Raw genomic sequence first — 16,665 nt, 5'->3', positions numbered from 1 at the left:
ATCTCCCTGCCCGCTGCCAGCAGCGACATGTAAATCCAGAGATGAGCATGTCTAATTTCCTCTCCTTGTTAACCTCAGAGGAAAGCCAGCTAAGAACATCTTCTGTTTGCATCCTTTGAAGCCTTGAGTCATTTTTTTCCCTGACATCTTAATTTCATTCTAGGTGAGGAATCACACTTTTTTCTCTTCTTCTTCTATTTTACTCTGCTTATTTGCTCACGCCTTCCTGACTAGTCTAGACAGCCCTACCACTTATGATTTTCCCAAGATGGATGCTTTCCAAACAGTACAGCTCTCCTCCCACAGAACATGGGCCAAGCTTCACAAAACCAAACCTCTTCCCACGGATCACCATTTCCCCAGCTAGCAATAGACTTCCAGAACTGAAGAGGTAGGAACTAAAGACAGTGCAAGATATTCGTTGCCTCCGGGATCCTTCCCGATTCCCAAAGGCATCTACTGTCCATGTGGCATCCCATCAAGCTGCATCCCTCATTTCTACCCTCTCCCTACTTTGTGCTCACCTCTGGAACCTCCCAACCTGCTAACACTGAGCCCCTGTTGCAATGCTTGTCTTGCTGGTCTTCATGCTGCCCAATTTGGGAGAGTAAAAAGCCTCGTAGAAATTTTCCTTCTCCCTGATTTGCTTCTAATCTGTTTTGCATTTTATTCTTTCTTTTTCTACTTCTTTTTTATTTTTTTTTTCCCCGAACCATGTTCTGTTTTTACATCCTTCTCAGTTTTCACTTTCTCTCACAGGTTGCTTGGCACTATTGACATTCATCTGCACTTAATCTTCTTGGGGTTAAGTCTTACACACAAATATTTGCTTTCCCTGTTGGCACTTCCAACAGTCTAGGCAAAACTTTGAAATTTCCCTGTGGCAATAGCAGTGGGAGGTCCCAGACAGCCAGGGAAGGGGCTTTGCTCCCTCTTTTCTCAAGGACTTGCATTGCAGGGTGTTAGCAGTAGCTGATTCCTGTCCAGGATAGGGGAGGAACAACCTTCTCTGAGGCTCACACATTAAGCTTGGTCTGTAATTTTCAGTCCTGTCCTGTGAGAGAGTGGAGGATAAAGGTCTACACAACCATGAAGGGAGAAAATAGAGACTGACAACATCTTCCAGCAGAAGAACTGGGAGTAGCAGATAATAAAGTAGGAAGCAGGTTGAAAGCAATCTAAAAGTTGGCAATCAAATCAAAAAGGTAATAAAATTCTCAAGAGAAGGCTGGACAGCTTTATGGGAGATAAATTGACTGGATGTCACTGAATATATAAAAACAAATAAATATATGGAAATTACTACCACAGAGACTTCTTCAGCTTAAAACACTGGAGAATGGGAAAGCATCAGCAAGAACTCTCTTCCTGTACTCTTCCATGGATACCTACTCAGGTATCTCTTGGCATACTGTGGGTCTTGGGATAGGGAGAATGCTGACAGTCTTTTACTTTACTTCCTCAGAAAACTTCTGGCAAAACTGCCATTTTGCACTAGTTCAGGACTTCTGATAATAAAGCACCTAACAAAAGGACTCCTGTACCCCTCTCTGCTGTTGGCTGAAGCACTTCAGAATGTTGTATGCAATGAAATTCAATCTTTGCTCACATTCTAAGGTCAGTACTGAAGTAGACAAGCTCCATAAGTCCATTCAACTAATACTTAAATACATCCAACCAAGAAGCCAATCCAAAGCCAGAATATTTACCATAAAGTGCATAGAAAAACATGTTAAGAGTCACATCTACAGTGTAGACTTGAAGTTCAAACTTGAAGTGTAGACTTGAAGCCCTAAAATCAATGTTGAAGTAATTCAAACAGCCCCATGACACCTCCAATAATGTTGACTGCATTAGAAAAATTATTCCAGTTGTTCTACAAGCTTTAGAGTTAAAGGCTTTCTGTATCAGAGACAATGTTCCCCTTTGGTACAGTATTGACAACATATGTGTCCTCTCTTTTTATTTCTTTTCCTAACATAATTTAAATTTTTTTTTTAAATTTCTTTGCATCATTTTCTAAATCAGTTCATGACTGACCACAGGCCTTAAAAAAAAACAGAGACAGAGGTTTCAGAATTTCAAAACACAAGGAATTGCTTTAAAGCAATTTAGAAGATTGGATTTAAATCCACAAAACAAAACTCTACATCCTTCATTCACTCAGCAAATTTTATCCAAAAGGCTTTATGAGCTAGAAGATAAAGACTCCAAAATGCATCATAAGCTCCAGTCAAATTCAAGCCACCTGCTCCACACAGCCAGAGATACAGAAGGATTCACTGCACCAGGCATGCTGCAGTGCTTCATTCCAGCTCTGGACTTCTCCTCATCCACTGAATTTAAGCTGGAACTGCTGGATCCAGAAAAAGAAGCCAGTGAGACAGAGCCATAGTCATGGTCAAGGTGTTGTGGCATAAATGGCCCAAGACCACATCAGTCTCTTTTAGACACAAATAAGTTCATATGTGGCTAAGGCCAGACCACAGTGTGAGCTCAAATAACCTCTGTTCTTGCAATTAATATATTGTCTTTGCCCCAAAGACCAGCAGAATCTGAAAACAGTTATTTGTAGGGCTAATGCTGCAGTGGGTGCAACATTAGGAGATCTTCCAGTCCCATATTGTGCCTGGCAAGGATTTCCAAATCCCTGTGCTGCTCTAGAGAAGTCAGGAATACTGACTGCAGATGAAACTGCAAGGGAAGGAAAAGGAGGAAGAAAAGGAAAAGGAAAAGGAAAAGGAAAAGGAAAAGGAAAAGGAAAAGGAAAAGGAAAAGGAAAAGGAAAAGGAAAAGGAAAAGGAAAAAAGAAGGAAAAGAAGGAAAAGAAGGAAAAGAAGGAAAAATATTTCCTAGGACCTGGAAAAAAGGATACTGGATCTGATAAATACTAAGAGCAAAGATTAACACTTCAATAGCCACTTTCCCAGCTCATAGCTGTGGGGTTGAGGCTGCCCCAGGACACTGCCAATGTGTAAGTTAATATTTAAAGATAGTGTGGGCTTAGGAGCAGATTAAAGTACACAGTGAGCCCTGGGCAAGCCTGAGATTTCTTTGTTTCAAAACATAGGAAATGCTGTAAATACCATGGCAAATGCAATTACCAGAGTGTGATAAACACCACTTTGTTAGCAGAGACCACAGGAGGCTTCTCCAGTTTCAGAGTTCCTGACAATGAACAGGACCAGAGGCTGATCATGAAGTCCAGACACAGAACAGGCAGGCAAATGCCTCAGGGATGCCTCCAGTGTGGGATTTTGTTTTCAGCCCTTCTCTGGCCTGATGCTTTGATGGAAGGGCTCTGCTCCTTCATATCCTCAACATCTGTGGTGTGTTTCTTGAGCAATGACTGTCTGTGAGGACAGGATGTGCTCCGGCAGCTCCAGAGTGCCACTGATTTGGAAGCACCACAACATTTTCCATCAATAGTTCAGCTGCTTTCAGACCCTATATTTTAGTTAAATATAGGAGGATTTTGTCACTGGATGTGGGTTCAAGCCATTTTTATTATGGCAGGCAAAATTTGAGCACAAAGTATTATTTCCAGGACACATTTAGTCGATGATTCTACACCTTTGGGGAAAGAATCAAGAATCACATTTGCTCCTCTGCCCTTTGAAACCAAGACTTAAAACACAGGCTCAATTAGGATTTCGAGGGACAGACAGTGAAGTGTTCACTCAACTCAAACAAAACATGCCTGAGCCTAAAATGTGTAAAAGGACAAAACCCAAATCACTGATGGTAGTAACAACCCTTCAGTAGAGTCTTCTTAAAAGTGTTTGTTTCCAATCCTCAGAGGCTTTTCACAACACCAGGACTCAGGTCCAGCAAGGCACAGAGAACTTGGAAGTGATTTTTAGAAAAAATCACCTCCAGGTTGTTTTTTTGAATCCTGATGGAGGTTGGCCTGGTACCTCCTGGAGCTGCTCAGCCACAGAGTGGGGGACATAAACCCTCTCCAGAGAGAGCAGCACCAACATCCAGCTTGAACAGTAACAGGACAGGGACAGGGGGCTCTGAAAGCCTGTACAGCCCCTCCCAGAGCCATGGCATGAGCCACGCAGTGGCTCTTCCTCCAGAGGCAGGCAGCCAGACAATGTCTTCTTCTGACCCACCTCAATCTCCCAGCTAGAGCCAAGCTTTGTAAATAATTGAGATTTTACCACATCAGTGGGACACATACTTTGGTGGGTTATTTCTTCATTTCCTATTCCCATGAGTTCTTTTAATTTTCTCTCATTTACATTGTTATTTTCTCTACTCACAGAAACCTCTCCAGCAGAGGTACTTACAGACCAAGTAAGTGTCTTCCCCACAGATTAGTCATGTACACACAGATTCTCACTTAAGACAACTTTTATAGACCATGAATAAACTCTCTCCCAGCCAACCCAGACCTCAGAACTCTTAAAGTATGAGCAGGCATGTGGCAGAGGTGTCCTATGGTTACTGTGATTAAGCCCCTTCCTCAATATTGCTCATCTTCCACACTCAAGGATGTTGCTTTAAAGGTGGAAAACAGCTTCCTCCCTCTGCAACAAAATGGAGAATTTTAAGTGGATGTGGCTGCTGTGTTTTTGCTTCAAAGGCTCTGAAATGGGATTTCTGTCTTTCCCCATGTAAGGGAAATTAGGACTTAAAGCATTGAATTTCTATTCCTATCCCTGAGCCATTGTCACCACAAGGTGTTCCCCCACTTTGACTTTCCCTCTTTTCTCTCCCCAGCCACCATTCAGTTAAGCATTTAAATAATTTTCCACGATGAAAAAAAAATCTAATAAACAACATCCAGAAGAACATATTTGTGTTTGTACCCCGTTTAAAGGCTTTGGAAATACAAAAAGAAAGCCAAACAAACAACTGTGTTCTGAAATGGGTGTACAGCAAAGACAAATGAAGGCAATAAATTCATTGCATTTTGAGGAAATGAAGAGGATATGAGACACCATCCACCTAAAGAAGGAAGCCAGACTTCATACCACCAAGATGCTCTGGCTGAGTAAACAACTAAACCCCAGCTGCTCATGCTAAACCCACCTGAAGAAAACTCCCTACTCAAAGTACAGCACTACCTGTGCAATAAGGCTGGAAGCCATGGGAGGGGCACAGGATTTCAACAATCAAGTTTACAGACAAAAAAAAAAAAAATTCAGACAATTGTTTCTAATCCCAGAAAGCATGAATCTGGGAGCAAAAAGAATTGTCTCCACTGGACTGGGATACAGAGCCCAACACACCTGCCTTGCTTTCACCTCTGCAGAATGGAAATAGCTCTCCTGCTGCCCCTGCATAGTGAAGGAGAAGGGTCAGTTTGAGGATAACAGTACATAAATACCAGCTTGCATTTTAGTCCCACATCTTGTCTCAATATAAAACACTGCACCAACATTCCCCCTTGCAGTTGCAACTGGTTCCTTACTGATCTAGGAAATGCAAAAATACTGCAGAAGAAGTCATTAACTGCTTTCAGATCTCAGGAAATATTTGTTTCCTTGCTTGCTCTTAAGTTTTTTGGGCAGAAATTCAGACCTGGCTTTTTAGTCATATTATTTTCCTTTTGTATTTTACAGTGTCATGGAAACTTGCCTCTCCCACAGTGTGTTTTTCCCTGCTGTCATTCCTTTCACAGATGACTCGACTAACAGTTGCAGCAGCCTTGTTCCAAAAAAAGTTGACAGACTGGGGCAGCAAGAGGAGGGAGTTACTGCATCAGCTGCTGGAGGCACCTGCAATGATTTGCTCAGCAACCAGCTGCAATTGGTCCACCAAAACCATATGTTCCCAGTCCCTTGAAACCAGGCACTTTGGTTTGTCACTTCACATTAGCTGCTGCAAGGGGCTGAGCACTGCTAGGGCCAGTGGCCAAGCCAAGCCTGGCACCACGTGGCTGCTCCTGGCTGAGCACAACAGGGCAAGGACACTTCTCCAGGGGAATTTGGAAAGGTTCTTGGCTGGCAGAGGCAGGACCAGCTGTAAAAGGCTCTGTCTGCAGCTTCCATTAGGGACTCGAACTCCTGCTGCCTCAGAGCCAACTTGGCTTGTCATTTGTGAAAATAAACATCAAAATGCATGGGCTGGGAGAAAATCTGTCCCAGATTAAAAGACCTCATCTCCCTTCAAGCCACAATGGCTGATCTGGTTACAGGCAGCATCACAGGTGTCCTGTCTGCCAGCTGGATTTTGGTGGCCGTTGATCTTAATAAATCTTTTGCTTCATCTTTTTCCGTGTCTATCTCACAGGTGGGTCAGGAGAGAGAGAAAAAGTCAAAGAAAATACTTTCCCTGGGTTTCAAGGTCAACAGCAACTAACCCAAAGGACAGGTCTGCTCACAGTGCCTGTAGGAGGATCCTGTTCATCAAGGAGAGATCCTCGTCCAAGACTGCTGATCTACATGAATCATCCTTTCCACCTGCTGACCAACACAAAGTATCAATTTGCACACAAAAACCATCCAACTCATCTACAGACTCACAGATTTACAGAAGGGCACAGTGGCTTCCATAACTGGGTTGAACAACACAAATTATGGGTATCTCCCTCATTAATTTTGGCAGATCTTGTTCCAGAAAACTTGCCTGAGACTCATTCTGAATGTATTCCCCAAGAGTTGGCTCAAAACAAGCTCTAGGAAAATCCAAGCAGGTGAAGAGCCATTTGCAGCCAGCTCTGATGTTTGTTTCCCCCTCCTGCTCCCAGCCCAGCCAAAAGCACTGGAATAGCCCAGTGTATTACTGTGAGCAGGATGCCAAGACTCATATCTGAGCATCTTTCAGTGGCTCCCAGGCAAAGTCAGCACCTCCACCCACTGAGACTGAAATGTCATGGGACAAGTATGACTTGTAAGCATGACTGGATCAAAAAAAATTCATGATCTGCTTCTTTGGACTGCACATTCTGTTTTGCCTTGGGTTAGTAAGATGATCCACCTTAGGAACACCTCAACTCTTCTCCTTGGAGAACATGTCCCAGGTATCTGGGGGGCACCCTGAGTACACAATCCTCTGTTGAGGAAGGGGATTTGGCTGTGGACACAAGCTTTTTCAAGCATCCATTGCCCTGCACTACTCAATTTCACAGCCCAGATCCACACCAACCCTTTCCCTGCACCTCTCCCTTCATCTTTCACAGTGGTGGGATGTCCCTTCTCACTTTCCCACTCGGGGAGGCCATCAACAGGAGGGCAGGAAAGCAGAGGTATCACTCACTCACAGGGAAGGAGACAGTGGACTGAAGTCAGCCTCCTCATGTCTTCTAGCTGCCATTTTTCCCATCACATATCCAGAGGGGATGGAGGAGAGGTTCACTGCTCACTACAATGCTGCAATTCCCAGCCCATCTTCACATGTGGATGCTCAGGGTGGGATTCAGCCTTCAACCTGTCCCCCTTCTCCTGAGGGAGGTATCAACCCCTCAGCCACTTCAGTGTCAGCACAGAGGGAACATGACCAGCTCAATCAAAATTCCATCTCTCCTCCCTACACAGTGCCTTGGCCCTGGGCTCAGAGGCTTCCTAAGGTCAGGGGGTCCCAAAAAACTTTTCATCCAGCTAACAAAGCACTGCTGGGCTTGAAAAGCCATGTCTGTCCCAGCCATGTCTGGGAAAGCCCAAGGCTATAGCATCCCTGCAGACAGCCTTGGATCTGAAACAGAGGAGGGACAACAGGGTCCCTTCAGCCTCACCTTTGTGTCTCTCAACATGCAGAGCTCAGCCTACAACTATGAACTGCCTCTGTGGCCACCAGCCAGGCAGAGAACACAAAAGGTGTCCTGGGGCTGGGGTCAGATGCCTGCTCACCACCAAGCTCAAGTACAGCAGCAGATAGCCTTGTGCCACAAAATATGGAATGAATTAGAAAGTTTGGCAGAACTTCATTAAAGTGTGACTCTGGATAATTAAAAGAGGCCTGGAGCCATGTGGGTCTCCCTTCCCTGCCAATTCCTGGAAGGATTTCTGCTTTACCCTTCGAGGAGGCACCAGCACATACATACACACACACCCCTGATTGTCTTGGTATTTCCTTGCTTGGTGAGCTGGAAATTGGATCTTTTTAAGGATATTATGTACTTGGATGTGCCTGAGACACAGCAAGAGAGAGCTGTGCTCTGGAGCAATCTGCAATGCCTGAGAGGCAGCAATGGTCCAGACACGTTCACCAGGAGCTGTGGCACTCTTTGGGGGTCCCCAGTTTGTACCAGGAGGGTGCTAAGGGGGGTCTCACCTCAGCACCTCCCTGCCAGCATGGCTGCCATGGGGGACAAGAGTTCAGATGGGTGGGGAAAAGCTCCATTTTCAATCCCAAATTCTGACTGTTCACAAATGATACCAAATCCAAGGCTCCCATGTTACATCAGGTCATCCGTCCTGCATTGTGTATGAAAACCAGCCAATCTACCCCAACAGAAATAATGTGCCTCTAAGAAACAACTGAAAACCAGAGTTATTGCCCATTTTTCTTCTGGGAAGCACTGCTCAGAATACCTTCTGGGTGCTATAAATATTATAAAGACCATATGTAATGGAAACATCCTGTGGATAAGGCCATTGTGTATTCCTTTGTGATCTTTTACTCTGTGTTTTATCAGCCTGTGTACGTGTGGAAAGATAGAAAACTGATAGGGATATGCCAGTCAGAACTCTGAGTCCCCTACCACACCCTGGGTGTGAAGATTTGGGAAAAAATCAATGCCATTTCTGTGCCAAAAGACTCCTGGGGATGTTACCCAAATGTATCAATTGTCCTGTGGTCTTCCCTTGCCCCAGACACTTGTCAGCAGTTCTCCATTTCATCTGATATTGCTTAAATGTACTTAAATTAAACACAGATCATAGGGAGGGGGTTCACCCTGGGTGGGTTTCTGGGAGGAAAACAAAAGCTCTGTAAATCACTATGAAAACAACCCAGAAGTGATGGCACTTTCTATCATGCTATTAGGCTCATGGAGAAACAGTTCCTCTAACCAATGGCAGGGCAAGAAACCACATGTAAAAGAAGATTTTCAAACCTCTAGATATTGGACCTCACTTCAATTCTATTTTGAGGTCTTTTTGTACTGCCCTTGCCACGTAGCACTGTTTTTAACTGAAATTATTTTGTTATTTCCCTAGTGCCTTAAGACCAGAGAAGGGAGAATGTCTTATGCAGCTCATGCCACAAGCAGACACAAAAACTCAGTACGTGGGACTTAAAGAGAACTGTCTCCACCAAGCCTGGATGCTACCTGCTCTTTTTCAGACTGATTCTTCTCCTAAAACAGCTGGCTCTGGACTCTGTGAGCAGCATTTTCCAGTCTTGAAATTCATCTCCCAGCACTCAGAGCAGAGAGGGAACTCTGCAAGAACAGAAGCTCTTAACTTTAATAAGAGAAAAAAAAAATATTACTTTTTCATTATAATTTTGTGGATAACATGGACAACACAGTTATCAGCTCATTTTTCCTAGTGGCCAGGATTTACAAGACTCACAGAGCAGAGTCACTTCTGGCATCAGCAGTGTCCATCTCAGCCACCACAGGAAGACCTCTGGCCCACGGACCCAAGGCAGCTCAGGCTCTCTCTGGACATGACACTATTTAATTACTTCCAAAATCAGGGTGGTCTGAAAAATTACAGGGATTTCCCCAACTTTCCTAATTTCTTTCCCCTCTCTGGGGGCATGTTGCCTGGGAGATGGATCAAAACAAGTCCCCTTAGCACACATCACATGAACATGCCCTTCTCTGGTAGGCAAGGAGCTCTAGTACAAGTGGCTGTTTCTCTGTGGCTTGTGTCCTCGTGGTGCTGTGAAGTGTCACTGACTGAGACCCTCTGCCATTCACCTGGTTGAGAGCATCAGGGAAGAGACAGGCTGGGACCAGGAGATGTGCTGCTGTCCACAGACGAGCTCAGGGATTCACCCAACCCAGTGGCTCCCAGTCTATGCACACAGGAGTTGCTAAAATACAAATAATTCTGAAACTATTTCCTCTACTTCCACAGAGGAAGAATGTAATTTAATTTAATTTTTGATATGCACAGTATTGGCAAAGCCATTTATGCAATTACATTGGTTTTCTTATCTAGTTCCCTTTACAGCTGCTCCAAAGTCTTCCAGGTGTCCCAGTCAGGTCATTAGTCTCTTACAGCAGCCATGGTGCCACCAGAGAAGAAGATCCAAATCCAAAGATGCTAAACAGATATTTGCAGACTGCCAGGCTAACCCACTAATTACCCTGCTTTTTATTTGGGACACTGACTACTCCCATAAAAGCTCTATTATTAGAGATAATACCTCCAGATAAAGCTCTGGAGGTCTCTCAGAAGGCAAGTCCATTCATCTAAATCAATTGAGATAACTGTGTGGTTGTGGCTCTGCTGCTTGAGTCAATGCAGGGAGAGAGGCTTTATAAAAGGTATAGTCTCCCCCTGCAATCTCTGAGCTTAATTGAAGTTATTGGACTCCTTAATTTCATGGACTTTATCTCAGTGCTGTCACTGTTGCTCACAATTGGGCTGACAGCTTGACATCAGTCCCTTGTTGTGATGCACGTGGGGTCATTTTGCAGCTCTCCTGCACACATAAAGGGGGAGGACAAAAGAACACATTTCCTTACCAACCTGCTGACAAAACCAGTTCAAGCCCCTCTGAACAACAGTTACAAGTGCTGCTAGAGATTTCTACTGTCCTTATCAACACCAGACCTCAAGTCACTTCTCCTGTCATCCCTTGTGTGCAGACAAAGCAACAAGGTCCTCTTTATGAGATCACACAACCCTGCAGAAGGCCAGAAGGAGAAATTACAGCTCCTAGATTGGCACTAAACTCTGCAGAGGGGCTAGACTTCAATCCCAATGTACTGCATCATCCCTTGGTTTTAGAAACAACCTTGTGGAAACCACTGCAACAACCTGCTGGAGTAAAGCAAGAGATCTGCAAACATCACTAAAGGGCTGAGACAAAAAGTCAAGATGAAGCCACATTAGTATTTGCCTCTGCAAACTTGGAGGCCAAAATGCAAGTGCCTAAAGAAACAACAGCAGGAGCAATCACTGCACTCTGAAATGGCCAGATCAAGGACCTAAGTGAATTTATGAGATTGTAGGGTTATTGGAAAACTATGGAAAGCAGTATTTGGCTCATAGCCCAGACTGCAAGGGGCTTAAAAATGCAGCTGGAATTAGCTTACAGCAAAAGCAGCAGGCCCAGGATGAGGAAAGTATTATACTCAGTGAGATGTGCCTTGGGTCTGACCTCTTTTCATCACACGCCATGGGACTTTCTGAAAATTAAAAGCCTTTTGCCATGATGGAAAAGGCAGGTGGCACATCCCAGTGCATCCAAAAGTTCCTGCACATCTCTTTGCTCTCTTTTGCATCATCAGACACATTTGCTGGAAGGAGGAGAAGGAGCTGTCAGTGTTTTCCTCACTTTACCCCTTGGGCAGCCTAGACAAGGCTGCCTGCATGCAAGGAGCACTGCAGACAGAAGAGGCCAAGCAGGAGGGCAACATGTCAGTGGTCACTTTTGGGTCACCTGCTCCATGGCCAGCTCAAGCACACCCTGCAGAAGGGACCCTTTGCTTGGAGTAGTATTGCATGAGGTAAAGACACTCATCCATCATGGGATTTTCTCACAATCTGGCTGAGCATCCCAGAGCTGCAAACACAAATTATCCATTGCAGCTGCACGTGCTTCTAGCACCAATGTCTCTCTTAAAGTGTCCACCCAGAAATATATCAAGAGCAGGATTCCAAAAATCTTTCAGAGTATGGGATTTGTCTGTAAACAGAAAATTTCATAATTCTTTTATTCCAAACCTCCTCTGGCCTGCTGCTTTGTAAATTGTCCCTGCATGCAGCTGTTCCAACACCTGGAGTCAGAATCCTACCTATGAACTCCTGGATGAGACTCTCATCCCAACTGCCTTCTGTTCAGAATGTCTCAACATTTCCACCTCTCCTCTCTAATTGCACAAAACATCCATGATGTATTTTAAGTAACAATTTATGTCAGTACACAGCAGCTAGTGAGACCCCTGACTCCTCACTACAGTATGAGCCTCATCAGACAGCCCTTCTCTCTCTGTCCAAGCTCTACCCAACTTGACACCATCACAGAACCTCCCTTTAGATGTACCCAAGTTCCCAAAGAGGTTCTTTTTCAAAAACTTCAGGAGTAATGCTCTGAGTTATGTTCAGTGTCTGTGCCATGAAGCTGGCACACAGCACAGATTTCAGCTTAGGAGCCAGCATGGGGCAGCTCAGCCAAGCACATTCGGAAGTGGAAACTGTTCACACTGTGACAGGATGTGAACAGACACAGTGACAACTGGGAAATCCACCACTACAGATAAAAAGGCAGAGAGAGGAGGGAGACATAAAGAAACCTGTACCTGGGAAGAGCTGAGGAACAAACTCCTAATACTGCAGCAGCAGAAATGTCATCTGTTTCCCAGGCTGGGGCACGCAGGCGCCGGGAGCTGGCGCTCGGCTGGGCAAACACAGATGCAGGAGCTGAATGGGAGCACAGTCAGCCCTGTCTATTTTTAACTGGTGTAGAGGAAGCTTTTACTTTTCATTATGAGGGCGAGACAAAGTGTCCATCAGTTGTGCTGAATTTGTTCCCTGGATGGGTGGGGGTTGAAGCATGTAAAGCCCCCGGCCCCGGCAGTGGGATCAGCAGCTCTGATCCCCCCCAGTCTGCTCACAGCTGCACGGGTCAAAGAGTGCAACAGCTGAAATGCACTTCTGATACATATGCTGAGGGTTACCCCAACTTACCCTGGGGGTTTCTGCCTGGTGATTTCCATTAAGGCTGACTGGTGAGATTCACTACTGGCATAAACCAGCCCATCAAGATCCCCTACGTTTAGCTCAGCATGACGAAATAAACAGTGCAGAGGCATCACCAGCAGACACTGCCAGTTGGATCTGGTGGCCTCCCAATGCCTCTTTGCTCCCCTGGACAAAAATCTGTGGATTTGGCAGCAGCAGCACCTTTACTTGCCAAGCATGTTGCTTGTGGCACTGGGGAGCAGGGGGTGGGAGGGAGAAGGAAGGGCTGGAACCAGGGCTCTCCATCTCCTTCTTCTTGCCCAGACAGGGTTGCAGCTCTGCAATTTAATTGTAGGATAACTAATTTCCTCTTTTTTCTGCTGCTGTCCCAACACATATATTTGAACAGCACCATTCCACACTCCCTACCTCAAAAATATCAGCAGCAAGAAAACACTTGCTCATGGGGCATCCCAAGGAGAAGAGCTGTGTCACTGGCCAGATGGCCACACAGCAGCTCAAACTTTGTATGCTGGCATTTGGCCAGGTGGTGAAAGGAAAAGGCTCAGCCAGCTACTGAATTCCCTCCATCCATCTCCCAAGCAAGCCACCCACACATCTGCTGTCATACATAAACATCATGCCTTGGGTAAATCCACATAAGACACAAGTATGACACCTGTCCTGTCCATCCTGACCTAGAGAGGTGCTTAAAGTGTTCTCAGATACCAGGGGAAACCGCCAGCCTCACAAAACAAAGTTTAGCACTAAACCAGCTCTCCAAGTTCCACTCTCTCAAAAGTATATGCACAACCAGAACATGCACACACATGACAACATGTCGCTCCTCTCTGCCAAATAAGCATTTGTTTAAATCCTGCATTTATTACACACACTACAATCCCATAAAGGGGATCAGAAGCCACCAACAGTGGGCTTCTTTGGATGTTCTTAAGGGAGGATTGCCTAGAGGGTGAACTGCTTTCTACGGCCTTCCTTGAAAGGAGAAAGAGACATTTCATCTGTCTTGTTCAGAAGTAAGTGCTGGCATCACTCAGAGGAACCCTGCCCTCATCACTCACATGAAATGTGCCCTTAAGAGCCCTTTTTTCCCCAGCTGCTACAAAGGCAGCTCAGGGTGATTAGTTCAGCAGATGTTTATGCTGTTATGTGGAGTCAGGCAAGAATAATCCCTTACAGTCTGTCGTGGTCCAGGCACTGCTCTCACTACATGAGATGAACACGGAAGTTCAAAAGCAAAGATCTGCTCCTGAGCATTTCAGTTGAAATTAAAAAAATAGTCTAGAGACAGCAAATCCAGAAATTATCTGGGTGGAGGAGGGCAAGATCACAGGTAATACTATTTTTAACCTATTGTTCATTAACAAGTTGATACCAAGCTTTGCTCAGGTCCATGGGAAGCCGAAGAGGTTAACACAAAGGTCAGCTTTGAAAACAGTTTAATATTTCCTCACCAATGTGTTACTTTGCTAGTGATACTACCCAAGGAACAGGAAAATCAGGGACCTGCTGCTCTGCATTCATGTACATGTGTTCACAAAGGACATGGGAATGCCTGTGCCCACTTAGAAAACAAGCACTGGAAAGCAAACAAATCCCTTACCCGGTTGTCCTCTTGAATCTCCCAGTCACTGGAGAAGCTCAACACGTGCTGTGCCTGTGAGCAGTTTGAAAACTGGAAAAGGCTGGCAAACATTCTTCTGTTCTCCTGGGTGTCGGGGAAAATCGCCTCCTGGAAGTTGACTCCATGTGGCAGGAGGATGTAGTTCTCATCCATTCTGGAACACAGATTGCAGGGGCAGCCCGCTGTGAAAATGAACAGCACTCTCTCTCCTGCAGAAGTCACCTGTCCTACTTCAGCCTGGCTCAACAAAAAGTCACACAGACTTTTAGCCTGCAAGTAGCTCTCAGCTCTCCTGGCACCAAAATGACAATTTCCACCACAAGGACTGAATCAGGCAGCAGCAGTAAGGACCAAACTGCTCCTTCCACCCTGCAGACACCATGAAGGAGGTAAATCTGTATTTTGGGCCATAGTTTCTACTGAATTTGCATCACTATGCCCTTGAGCCCAGAGTTTAAGTACTCCTTCAAGCAGTCAATAAATAACTTGTGTCAATAAAATGTGTTTAAAGATGTTGCTGCAGACTAAGCCCTAGACAGCATTAAAATGAGTTCTGTCGTGCACCCAGTCTAAGAATATACCAAGTATTTCAAAACAAGCCACTGAGTAGTATTTCGCAAATGCTCTCGAATTGAAAGGTCACAGAGATGGCTCTGTTCCCACATTGTGGTTTATTTTCTTATTCTTTCGATGAGCCCAAACTCAGGGTCTGGCTGGAACTCAGGAGAGTCGATGGAAAGCTACCGGGTGAGTATTTGGGGATGGGTTTTGAGCTCCCACGACAAACTTCGGCAAACAGCCGCTGGCCTTTCTCTGGCTCTGTGACCGTCCCGCCGTAATAACAAAAGCACCAGCACCCACGGGCTACTCAACAGCATCTCCCCGTGCATGTGCTGGCCGACAATGCTGGAATACTATGGGAGTTTGGTGTTCGGGCTTTTCTTTCCCTATGTAACTGCGGGAGGAAGCGCAAAGGAGCAGGCGCTGCGCGGGGAGCGGCCGCGGGACGGAGCGAACCCTGCGGGCAGGGGCGGGCGCGCATCCCCCGGAGCCGGGATGCGACATCCCAACCCCTCCCCGGACCCCGCTACCCCGGGACTCACCGGAGGAAGAAGAAATAAGCGTAGCCCTGCATGACGGTGTGCGAGTGGCAGGAGAAGTAGCCGAGGCCGGTGAGGTTGAGGCGGGAGCCGGCGGGCACCTCCAGCATGCTGCCCCACGCCTGGTCGCACAGCAGCTCGATCTCGGCCGAGTAAAAGAGGTCCCCCGCTCCCTGCTGGGGGCCGCCGGAGGGGCCCCTCTGCCAGGGCAGGTAGTTGTAGGCGCCGTAAGGGTCGGGGTGCAGGGCCAGCACCCGCGCGTACACGATGATCGCGGCCAGCTCGGCCCGGCAGCCCTCGCTGAGCGGCCGCCACTCCGCCGGCAGCTGGCAGCCGCCCCCCGCGCCCGCCCGGCCCCCCAGCACCAGCACCAGCCCCAGCACCAGCACCGGCACCGGCACCGGCACCGGCACCGGCAGAGGCGGCATCGCGGGCGGCTCCGGGCCGGGCGGGCAGGGGAGGGCCGGGGCTCAGGGGGCTTGGAGCGGGGCACAGAGGGCCCGGAGGCGCTGCGGGCTGCCCCGGAGGCTGCGGGTGACCGGGGCTGGGCGAGAGCGCAGGGAGGCAGAGAGGCGGAGATGCGGAGGGGTGGGGGTGCAAAGGGCCGGGAGGGAGGAGTGGAGGGTGCCAGGGGCAGAGCACAGAGGGCTGAGATCCGGACAGGCAGGAGTGGGAAGGGGCGAGGGCCAGGAGGTGTACGGGGGCAGAGATGCGAGGAGCAGAGATGCGAAGGGGAGGGATGGGAAAAGGCAGAGAGATGCGAAGGGGGCAGAGAGGCAAAGGGGAGGGCTGTAAGTGAGAGAGGTGCAAAGGGGGAGGTGAAAAGGGAGGGATAGAAAGGGGAGGCATGCAAAGGCAGAGTTGCAAAGAGGAGGAATGCAAAGGGAAGAGGTGGACAGGACGGAGATTGCAGAAGAGGGAAGATGTAGAAGAGCAGAGATGCGAAAGGCAGGCACACTCCGGGGTGAGCACAGCTGCTGCCAGACACTCCCTGGACTCGGGGTGAGCACCCAGGGCTTTGAAAGGTGAAGGTGTGGCTCGTAGGGTTTTGGAAGTGCGAGGGTCCCAGTGGAGCAGGGGGCTGTGCAAGGCTCGCCTAGGAAAGAAAATCCTGGGAAACTTAAGATGTGTTTGCGTAGAAACTTGTAACTCTAGTCATCCACTT

The 16,665-nt window shown here is 47.0% G+C and overlaps 1 protein-coding gene across 1 annotated transcript in view; it reads right to left on the bottom strand.

The window, feature by feature from the left end:
* CCDC3 (coiled-coil domain containing 3) overlaps positions 1-16,412 on the bottom strand; it is a 35,648-nt gene extending 19,236 nt beyond the window's left edge. The window contains exons 1-2 of the mRNA XM_059847496.1: positions 15,504-16,412; positions 14,380-14,554 (exon numbers count right to left, since the gene is read on the bottom strand). Coding sequence (XP_059703479.1) covers positions 14,380-14,554; positions 15,504-15,928 — 600 coding nt within the window. The 5' untranslated portion in view covers positions 15,929-16,412. The remainder of the gene's footprint in view (positions 1-14,379; positions 14,555-15,503) is intronic.
* Positions 16,413-16,665: the final 253 nt, after the last annotated feature.

The sequence above is a fragment of the Haemorhous mexicanus genome, chromosome 5 (assembly GCF_027477595.1).
Source record: "Haemorhous mexicanus isolate bHaeMex1 chromosome 5, bHaeMex1.pri, whole genome shotgun sequence".
Lineage (NCBI taxonomy): Eukaryota > Metazoa > Chordata > Aves > Passeriformes > Fringillidae > Haemorhous > Haemorhous mexicanus.
The sequence above is the reverse complement of the archived record's forward strand: the minus strand, read 5'-3'. Positions and strand labels throughout refer to the sequence as shown.